General features: G+C 35.4%; 1 protein-coding gene and 1 pseudogene across 1 annotated transcript; one reads left to right on the forward strand and one right to left on the reverse strand.

Moving 5' to 3' along the window:
- Positions 1–381: 381 nt before the first annotated feature.
- Positions 382–4630, reverse strand: LOC106770244 (glycinol 4-dimethylallyltransferase-like). Its single transcript, XM_014656059.2, has 7 exons — positions 4523–4630; positions 2082–2183; positions 1881–1976; positions 1724–1795; positions 1559–1654; positions 723–827; positions 382–600 (listed from the first exon to the last, which is right to left on the reverse strand). Exons 1-7 carry the CDS (start codon positions 4628–4630, stop codon positions 559–561), a joined length of 621 nt encoding a protein of 206 aa, XP_014511545.1. The 3' UTR covers positions 382–558.
- A 3221-nt stretch (positions 4631–7851) lies between these two features.
- Positions 7852–9055, forward strand: LOC111242304 (annotated as a pseudogene).
- Positions 9056–11338: the final 2283 nt, after the last annotated feature.

The raw sequence follows: 11338 nt of genomic DNA on the forward strand, positions 1-11338 counted from the left end.
GCTAACTCTGTAAGTCTTCTTGCCGCTTCTTGCTTACTTATCATGATGCAGACAATCTCACACGGATTACTCATTTCATAGATATTATCTTTCAAGAACCGCTCTTCTATGATCATTTGATAATTTGATTTTTTTAAAACATGATTTAAAGTCTCGTGTTTGATTTAAACATATATTTTGTTATCTTTTTCTTAAAACACTTAAACTCTCGTGTTTGATTTTTATTATGCGTAAAACCTTAATTAATTCAATAACAATTACGGTATCACAAACAAAATTAGAGTCGGAATACTGAAAAAAACTATGAAGAAATAAAATAAACCACCCTTTTTATTCTTACAAAGTATGACAAATAACTTTTTATTTATTACTAAGATATTTGATAATATAGATTAGTTTTTAACATCACATAAAATAATCATTTACTGATCCAACAAATATAATATAAAAATAACATATCTACACCCTTTTGACTATTTTAATAAACTTTAGAAGCAAAACAAATCTCGTTTATTTTGTTCCACGTGCTATACTTTGATTTATCCTTCATCAACATCCTTATCTAATTAAAGGAAGGAGTATGTACGATACGTACAATAGCTGCAGAAAGAAACCAAACATCAGTACCATAAGATATACTCCACGTATAGAAGAAAAACAAAGAAAATAAATACAAAATGTCATACACGTAATTCACGTAAACGTTCTTTAAGAATATTTACCTTCCAAATCAGCAGATAGTAGGATCTAATGGAAGCTCTGTCATTAAGATTTACAAATTTGGCCCGGTACCAGAGAATTGAACCAAGAACTGCATTTCCAACACCCTAAAAATTGGCAACCCAGAAATTTCAAACATTATTAGAAAATATAAAAATAATGAATTTATTTGTGAGTAATTTTATAGTGATCCCACAATACGTGATAATTTTAATGACAATAAAGTTAGTTAAAATAATTTGTAAATTACTCTGATATTAGAAGGAAATATTAAATCTAACTTATACCTTTTACTTCTCTCACCCCATTATTCTTCGTGCACCCCCTCATACTTTTGAAATGTTCTGGGATTTTGGGATTATATATTTCAAAAAAAATTCGGAACAGGCTTTCTGAATTAATATTGTAGGGGTACAAGAAGCAATAGCACTAGCTTATTTTTATAAAATTTAGTTTATAAGATGTGGTTTTACATCCATATTTGATAGTATCTTTCACTTGTCCTTTATTTTTTTTAACAAAAATTAACTTTTGTTGAAGACTATTTTAACCCTATAAAAAATTGTCAAATGGTAATTATATTGATGTCAAAGAATCTAACAATTTTTGGTGTCAAAGCACCATATTGTTTGGAGCGACATGAGATTTTCAGCACAAACATTATAAGTCTATGCAAATTATTTAGTATACAACTAACTAACACATTATATGACTTTTGTTTGGTAATATAATACTTCCGAATTAAAATAAAACCTCTACTTTAAGTGAAAAAAAAAATAAAATTTCATAACAAACTTGTATAATTGCAATCTATAAGTGTAATTAATAAGTATATTACCGTGACAATTTTAACCCAAAGGAAAGGAGATGATAATCCTGCGAGAAAGGCAACTCCAAAAGCAGATTCCAAAATGGAAACACATATCCAGAATACCTGAGGAAGATTAGTTAGGAACATCATAAGAGGACATAACAAACTTATTAAATGTTTTATTCGACATACCCGCTTTTGACCTAAACGTGTTGAAAAAGATTCGATGCCAAATGCTTTATCTCCTTCGATATCTGGTATATCCTATTGATAGATCCAATGAAAGATTTTATACCAAAAGTTTGATGTGGTAAAAATGTGTGGTTTGAAAGAATGAATAAACCTTTACCTTGAAAAGTGATATACCTAATGAGTATATGCTCATGAATGCAACAGAAAACATCAGCGGCTTCGGAAACACGGCTGCTCTTTTCAACACAAAAGTCTGTACAACAAAAAATATTATTCCTTTTAAATCTCATAATGTAGTTATTTGTTTATAAACTTAATTAGTTTATCAAAAGCATAATTAGTTATGTATAGGACTAACCTTCATGTGATAGAAAAATGAAAGGGGCAATATAAGAGTCATAGTAGAAAAGATGCAGATTGCCGCGAGCACTGGATTTTTCTTCCATCTCAACAGGGGACCCTGAAAAGGTACAAAATGGTGCTATCAATATATAAAAAAAAAATAATAAAAAAAATTGTGGGTTTATTAAAAAAAAATATTCATTATCTTCGTCTAACAAATTTGAATAATGAATTTAATCGATATTAGTTAAAACTTTTTGCGATGAATATGACAATACCAGAAAGGATCCTAAGAAAGAATGATACTTTTTCGTACAAATTTTGTAAAGGAAGAAATTGGGTCTAATCCTCCATATTCCTAAATAAAACCTAGTCCTACAAAACTTTCATTACAGTGGGTCCAAGTAAAGGCCACGCACGTTCGAAAGAAAATTTATGTTATCATGAAAAATGAAAAAGTTGTTTATCTTTCCACGTATTTCTTCTTACATCTTCGTATTTTAAAAATAATTTTGTATTACATTTTTCTTTAAAAAATTTCAACTAATTTCAAAATTGTTTAACATATTTCAAAAAGTTTTCAAAAATTTGTTTAACATATTTCAAAAAGTTTTCAAAAATTTGTTTAACATATTTCAAGATTTACTGAGAAAAAAAATAACATAATTTTGAAATCTAGTAAAAAAAAAAATCTTTCAACTAATTTTAAAATTCATTTAAACTTTTTAAAAACGGTATGGACTGAGAAAAAAGGAGTGCACTCTGCCACTCTTCAAAGCAACCTTGTTGTCTTCCTTCTCTTCTCTACCTTCTCTCTAGCAATCCACTTCACTAAGCCATTTACTTTCCGATCAGGCGACTCCTACGCGCCCACAACATAGAGGGCTTCGTTTGTCAGCGATCACATTCTCGATTCTAGCTGGTAAGTAGTTTCTTCCAAATTCTCCGCATGTTTTAAAGTCTGGTCTGTACAATTCTACTGGTTGCATGTGTAGTATGTTGTTGTTCTTCAATTCCTTGTCCAATTCCATCTCTAAAAGATGTTTCTGTCACCAATTTGGTGGATTGTAGGGTCCTATTGAGTCATCTTCACAATGCAAGGTACTGTAGAGACGCGTCTGTGAGTTGGGCTATGTATCACTGACTTAAGGGGAGCTAGTTATTGCTTGAATCTGCTTTGTAATATGTATGCATGTTGAATTCTGGACCGTTGTACTGTTTTGGACTGTATTTTGGGTTTTAAGTTTATTGGATGGCATGAACTGAAATATGCAAATGATGAAACTGTGAATGATAGATTATGGTAGTGAGTTTGATGAACTTAGTTGTTGTAAATTGGACATGTAGGGATTGCTTAGGGGTGGAAATTCTGTTGTAGCAGTGTTCAGAGGGAAAGTCGGGTAATTGGGTAGTGTTTTAGGTCAGTTTAAGAGAAGTGAGGTAGTAATTTTGAGAAAATGTGGTCTAGAGTGTTTCTGGAGGGTTGAGACAGTTTGTATAGGTCCAATGTGACTTGTTGGGGGTATAAAATTGGTCTAAAACATGTTAAAAGTAGTAGGATTGATCTTGGGTCATTAAGTTGTTGATTTTGGTGTTCTAAAGGGTAAATTGAGTCTTGATTACTTTAGAATCATTGTAGGAATGTTAAAAATCATCGAAATAAGTGTAATTAAGTTTAAATCACAAATTAGAGATCTTAGAAGTTTGACAAAATGGCTAGAATTGGCAAAGGGGTGTGTGAGTGTGTAATCTGTAGAATTTGCGTTCTACAAATTATGCACACTCGCTATGCGAATGGTCTCGCATAGCGAGTCCTTGCAGGGTGGTGCTCTTTGTCTAGGTCATTCGCTGTGCGAGCTGGTGCGTTGTGCGAATGACCAGAGGGTGTTGGTCTCTTCCTTGTGATTCGCATAGCGAATCCTGTCGCTGTGCGATTGGTGATGGCCTGGAGTCTCTTTCAATTTAATTCGAAGGGCGAGTGGTGCGCATAACGAGTCTTTAGGGAGGGTTGGTCTTTGTCTAGGCTCTCGCATAACGACCTGGGTGCGGTATGTGAGAGGCCTAAAGTCTGTTACTCCAGCGAGTTAATTCGCATAACGACCTGGGTGCAATATGCGAGAAGCTCCTAGTCTCGCTACGCAAGTACGGTGCGCGAGTCTAGTTGTTTAATTTGTCTTTTGTTGTGTGTTTGATTAAGTGGTTTCTTTCCTTGGTTGTGAAGCATGCTTTAATATTTATGGCCTTATGTTATAGAGCTTAAACATGTATGTTGATTATAGTTAAAAGTATATGAATTGAAAAGGAAAGTGGTATGATTTCAAGGTTGTAAGGAGAAGTTTCAAAGTGTAGAATCTCTTGACGAGATTCTTAGTTGTTTAGAATGAAAGTAGGAGCTCAGTCTTGGGGGTCATCCTAAAACTCCAATTGTCAATCATTCTCAAATAGAGAGGATCGAACCATGTCGTGAGAAGTAGCAGGAGGTCTTAGTCTTGGGGGCTTCCAGTATGCCTCAATAATAGAAGCAACACCCAGTTTGGCCCAACAAAGGAAAACAGAAAATGGCATAGCTAAGGAATATACCAGACAATAGTACTTTATATAGGACTTTTTTGTTTTTTCTCTTGTTCTGTTAGGTCATCTTTTGTGTATATATATTACCCTTTATGAAAGGCAATACACAACAGTGAATTTCCTATGCATCTTTGTCTCTTTTCTCTCTTCTTTGTCTCTGTTTTTTTATGGTATCAGAGCTCCCTCCTAGAGTTCAGTGCTTTTTCCTTTCATTATGATCGAAACGAATTCCAACAGCATAGGTCACGGTCAAGAATCCAATCCTAATTCTAGTGCCACTTCCGACCCTAGTTTCATTCCTTCCAGTCCCTTCTAAATTCATCCCAGTGAAGGACCTAGTTCTGTTTCTATTACACCTGTTCTTACAGAAAATAATTATCATTCTTGGTCTCGCTCCTTTAAAATGGCTTTGCTTTCCAAAAATAAAATGGGTTTTTTTGATGGGTTCCATACCTGTTCGTTCTCCTACAGATATCTAGTACCATTTTTGGGAACGTTGTAATACATTGATCATGTCGTGGCTCCTTAACTCTTTGTCTTCCTCCATTGCTCAGAGTGTTATCTTCTTTGATCGTGCCATTGATATTTGGACTGATCTTTGAGAACATTTTCCCAAGGTGATTTGCTTCGCATAGTAGAGCTCCAAGAAGAAATCTTTAGCCTTCTCCAAGGTTCGAAATTTGTCTCCGACTATTATACTGTCCTCAAGTCTCTTTGGGACGAACTAGATAATTTTTGCCCCTTTCCTTTTTGCACTTGTTCCGCCAAGACATATCATCAACAAGATCTTATTATACGCTTCCTAAAGGGTTTGGATGAGCGATTTTCAGTTGTGCGCTCCTAGATCTTGGTTATGGATCCTCTTCCTTCCATCAATCGTGTTTTCTCCATGGTTATCTAGCAAGAGCGCCAACATATCCCATCAATGTCATCAACAAAAATTGAGGGATTCAATCCGTTCATCAATGACGTTGGTTCCTCCTCCCACAACACGAGTCATAGTGGTTGTCCTTCTCCAAAAGGAAGTTTCAAGCAAAACTCAAATAAATATTGTTCCTACTGCAAACGAACTAGCCACACCATCGATGTGTGTTATAGCAAACATGGGTGTCCTCCCGGTCACCCTCGCTATCCCAGTAGACCACGCTTCAACGACGACAATGGTCACAATGACACTGGCTCTTCCTCCTCTGTTAACAGTGTCGTCAAAAATGCATCCATTGATGGCTCACAGGTGACAACGGCGACAACCCCACATGAATCAAGGTTTACTCTAACCCATACTCAATATCAGCGTGTCATGGATCTTCTGCAGCAACCACACTCTTCTTTAAATGACGTGGGCCCAAGTGTTAATGTCCAGTACTCAAATACTAATTCTTCTCCTATCAAACAAAAGGGCCCAACTTCTGATTCTCTTGGTATTTCTTTCATTTTTTGCACCACCACACACATTCTTAACTCCAGTAAACACACACCCTCACCATCATCACTCACTGTCCTGTGGATCATAGACTCTGGTGCAACAGATCACATTGCTTCCTCTTTACATCTTTTTCAAAATTATTCAAAAATAAACCTGTTTATATATATTTACCCAATGGTACCATTGTCAAATCCTATTTTTCTGGTACTATCCAATTTTCCCCAAAATTCATAATCTATGATGTATTGTATGTACAGAGTTTAACTTCAATCTTCTTTCTATATCAAAATTAATTTCCTCTCTCAAATACTCACTTTTTTTTTTATGATTCTTGTCAAATACAAGAAATGGACACGTGTCAGATGATTGGTTAGGCTAAATTGACAAAAGGTCTTTACTATCTAGAAAACAAAAAGGAAGGAGACAACCCTATTTCCTGCGCCAACAATATTGTTACCCCATCTTTATCCTCAACCAACCTATGGCATTTTAGGCTTGGCCACCTTTCTCAAAAACGTCTCAATGACTTGCATAATAAATATCCCTTTATTCCAAAACATGTTAATGAAAATTGTCGTATTTTTCATCTTTCAAAACAAAGAAAATGGTCTTATACCTCTAGCACGAGTAAGGCTTCAAATGCTTTTGATCTAATTCATATGGACATTTAGGGTCCCTTTTCTACCCCTTCTTTTCATGGTCACAAATATTTTTTAACCATTCTGGATGATTACAGTCTATTCACTTGGATTGTTTTATTAAAATCTAAAGCTGAGGTAAAAACCCATGTACAAAATTTCATTGCCTTTGCTGAAAATCAATTTGACACAAAAATCAAATGCATACGCACGGATAATGGTCCGGAATTTTTTCTTAAAGACTTCTTAGCATCTAAAGGCATCCTTCATCAAACTAGTTGTGTTTACACTCCCCAACAAAATGGCATAATTGAAAGAAAACATCAGCACATTCTTAATGTTGCTTGTGCACTTATGTTTCAATCTCATCTTCCCAAACATTTTTGGTCCTATGCAATTAAACAAGTTGTTTATTTAATCAACCGTGTTCCCTCTCCTGTCATTCAAAACATGTGCCCCTATGAGCTTTTACACAAACAAACACCTAATTTTTTCCATGCTTAAAATTTTTGGTTGTTTATGTTACGCTTTTACACACACTCCAAGTCAAAAGTTTGATGCCCGTTCTCGTGAGGGAGTCTTTCTTGGTTTTCAAACTAGAACTAAGGGATATGTTATTTTTTATTTGAATTCTAAAATTATCTTTATATCAAGAGACGTTTCCTTCTCTGAATTTAATTTTCCCTTCACACCAAATTCTAGTTCAAACATCACTGTTCGTCACATCACTATTTCTACTCCTCTCATAGATCCATACCTTGAATATTATCAGCCCCACTCGGCCCAACATTTACACAATCCATTTATTTCTCAAGGTTCACCTAACTTCTCACCTCCTACTCATAGATCTCAATCTGACCCACCCTTTACACAATCCCCAACCACCACACCACAAACCGACACAAGTCAAACCAATCCATCACCTAACAATCTACCATCATCTTCAGATACACAACTTTCAACACCACCTGCACCACCCCTTCGTCGCTCCACTCGCCCCAGTAATCCCCCTCCTTTCCTTCGCGATTTTCAGTGTAATTCTTTGTCTACAATGCCAAATCCATCATCATCATTATTTAATGAATCTTTCTTCTGAGCAAGAACACCATAATTATCATGAAGCCGTTTCCCATTCTTGCTGGCTTGAGGCCATGAACGCTGAGATTGAAGCCTTGGTCTTGAATAAAACTTGGGATATTGTGGACACGCCTCCCCATGTCAAACCCATCGGTTGTAAGTGGGTTTACCGACTCAAACGAAGATCGGATGGCTCTATGGAACGTTACAAAGCGCGATTAGTCGCCAAAGGGTTTTGCACAAATTGAAGGAATCGACTACTTTGAAACTTTTTCTCCTGTTGTGAAAATGGCAACCATTCGGGTTATTCTTGCTCTTGCATCCATTAATCGTTGGCAACTTCAACAATTAGATGTGAGCAACGCGTTCCTCCATGGGGATCTCACTGAAGATGTGTACATGTCCATTCCCCCTAGATTAGGCTCTTATGATCCCTCTGAATGTTGCAAATTGATGAAATCTCTGTATGGTCTCAAGCAAGCTAGTCGCAAATGGTATGAAAAGTTTTCTCTTTTGCTTATCTCTTGTGGTTATACTCAAGCCTAAGTTGATCATAGTTTGTTCATTAAAGTTTCTGGTCCTGACATTATTGCTATGATTATATATGTTGATGATATTGTGTTGACTAGAAATTCACCTGTTGAAATGGCTCATATTAAACATGTTCTTCACTCCAATTTTCACATCAAGGATCTTGGGATTTTAAAATATTTTTTGGGCTTGGAGGTAGCTCATTCAGAAAGAGGGATTTCCCTTTGTCAACGCAAATATTGTATTGTTTTTCTCACAGATGTTGGCATGCTCGGTTGTAAACCTTCCTCTACTCCAATGGATAGCTTTCTTCGCCTCCATCAGGACTCTAGCCCCCTCTTGGCTGATCCCTTGTCCTATCGGCGTTTGGTTGGAAGACTGTTATATCTTACTACTACACGTCCAGACATTGTATATGCCACACAACAACTTAGCCAATTCATGGCTCATCCTACTCAAGCTCACCACCGTGATGCCATGAAAGTTTTATCTTATCTCAAAAGTTGTCCAGGCAAAGGTCTTCTTTTTCGTAGAGATTCTCCCCTCCAAATATCTGGTTTTAGTGATGTCGATTGGGCCACTTGTGTCGATTCTCGACGATTTATCACTGGTTACTGCTTCTTTCTTGGACATTCCATAATCTTATGGAAGACCAAGAAACAAAGCACTGTCTCTCGCTCTTCTTCTAAGGCCGAGTATCACACTCTTGCATCCATTACATGTGAACTCCAATAGTTGTCTTATTTGCTTAATGATCTTCAAGTCACTTGTTCTAACTCTGCTGTTTTATTTTGTGATAACCAAAGTAGTCTTCACATTGCTGCCAATCCCGTCTTTCATGAACGCACAAAACATTTGGATATTGATTGTCATTTAGTTCGTGAAAAATCTCAAGTAGGGTTAATGCACTTACTACCAGTTTCCTCCTTAAATCAATTGGCTGACATATTTACCAAAGCTCTCCAACTTAGACTCTTTCATTCTAATCTTTCCAAGTTAGCGCTAGTTGACATTTTCCTACCTCTAGCTTGTGGGGGGCTAATAGAAGCAACACCCAATTTGGCCCAACAAAGCAAAACAAAAAATGGCATAGCGGAGGAATATACCAGACAATAGTAGTCTATATAGGACTTTTTTGTTTTTTCTCTTGTTTTGTTAGGTCATCTTTTTGTGTGTGTGTGTGTGTGTATATATATATATATATATATATATTACCCTTTATGAAAGGCAATACACAATAGTGAATTTCCTGTGCATCTTTGTCTCTTTTCTCTCTTCTTTGTCTCTGTTCTTTTACTCAAGGCCCAAAATAGGCTAACCTCGTGAGTGTGGTAGGGTGAAACCCATTGGCAACGGCTTTGCAAAGTAGTAGAGGCCATCACGAGTGCACGACCGACCATAGCTCGAATATCATTCTAAGTCCAGACGAGTCAAGTCTAGTATACAACATGTTAGGATGTGTGATTTAGCTTGCTTTGATTGAAGTTGAATCTTGTATGTTATATACTGTTATATTGTATGCTTTTTGTATAACTAGCTCACACTTATGCTTATTTCTGTGCCTACTTGTTTGTGGTGTTTTCTTTTGCGATGATCATCCACTTGGATGTGAGCAGAGGTAGATGAGGTACCTCTAGAGCAGGCCTTGGAGGGAGATGACAGTGCTGCTTAGCTTAGTTAGGATTCATGACTATTTTGTATATTTTGAAATACTCTTTAATTAGCACTTAAAGCTTTAAATTTATAGTCATTTTAGAGGATTCTAAGCTTCAATGCTTTGATTTCAAGTCCTTAACTGCTTTAAATATTATATATGATGATGTCTATATTATATATATTTATTATATGATGGGATGTTACAAAAACTTTAACATATTTTGAAGTTTATTAAAAAAAAATATTTTTAATGAATTTTGAAATTCATTAAAAAAAATGAGATGTAAATTTTTGAATTATAGATAAATATTTTGAAATTTTAAAATAATAATGTGTGAAAATGTAGAAAGAAACAACAAAATAAAAAAGTTCGAAAACCTGCACTTTTATAAAATATATAGTGATAAGTGTGAAAATGAGTTATTTTTACACTTATAAATGATCTCAATTTTATAATTATTTATGTTATTACTCAGTGAAAAGTTGTAATAGGAAGTAGATTGTTTCGTAAAATATTGTTCAGGAAAAGATGTATAAATGGGAAGCTGTCAGCCAATTCTCGCAGAGCGCAAGCAAATTAGAAGAGCCAGGAAAATAAAATTCGCAGAGCGCACCCATATTGTGCGCTGAGCGAATTATTTCAGAAAAGAGGGCAGAAATTTAATATTCGCATAGCGCACCAAATAATGTGCGCTTAGCGAATTGCTCAAGAATACAAAATTAAAATTCGCAGAGCACACCAGACTATGTGCGCTAAGCGAATGGCAGCAGTTGAAGAGCAACCANAAAATGAAATTCGCACAGCGAATCTGCCTCTGTGCGCTGAGCGAATGATGAAAGTTAATGAAAATTAATTGGTTCTTAAAGAGACAAGAGAGACAGGCAGAAACAATCTCCTGACACGAAAAATAGAAGAACGTTCTGGAGAACTGAAGACTGTCAGGAGACCCTTCAAGACATCAAGACTTCACTTTCTGCAAGGAATTGCTGTAAAGAGTACGTTTTAGATGTCTAGGAGAGGCTAGTTTTTCTGTTCATTGGAATTGGTTGTATGACGATACATTAATGTAAATTTCCTGTGCAATATATGTCTCTGTTCTTGTTCTTTTCTTGACTTGCTTTAGATTATACGGAAGTATAATTCTTTTTAAAGGTTCTTTTGTACTGGGAAGTATTTTTAGAACCAGAAACGTAAGAAAAGAAACAAAAAGGAACGATGCTAGGAATAGCTTNTGTACTTTTGGTCATTCTAAACATNTGATTTTAATGCAAAATCATCTGTTGAATTAATTAAGGAATTAATAATTTAATAGATAATTTTAGAACTTGCTTTAAGGAATTAAATCAAGATACGCTTATGTGAATGCTTGAACA

Source organism: Vigna radiata, chromosome 8, assembly GCF_000741045.1.
Source record: "Vigna radiata var. radiata cultivar VC1973A chromosome 8, Vradiata_ver6, whole genome shotgun sequence".
Taxonomy (NCBI): Eukaryota; Viridiplantae; Streptophyta; class Magnoliopsida; order Fabales; family Fabaceae; genus Vigna; species Vigna radiata.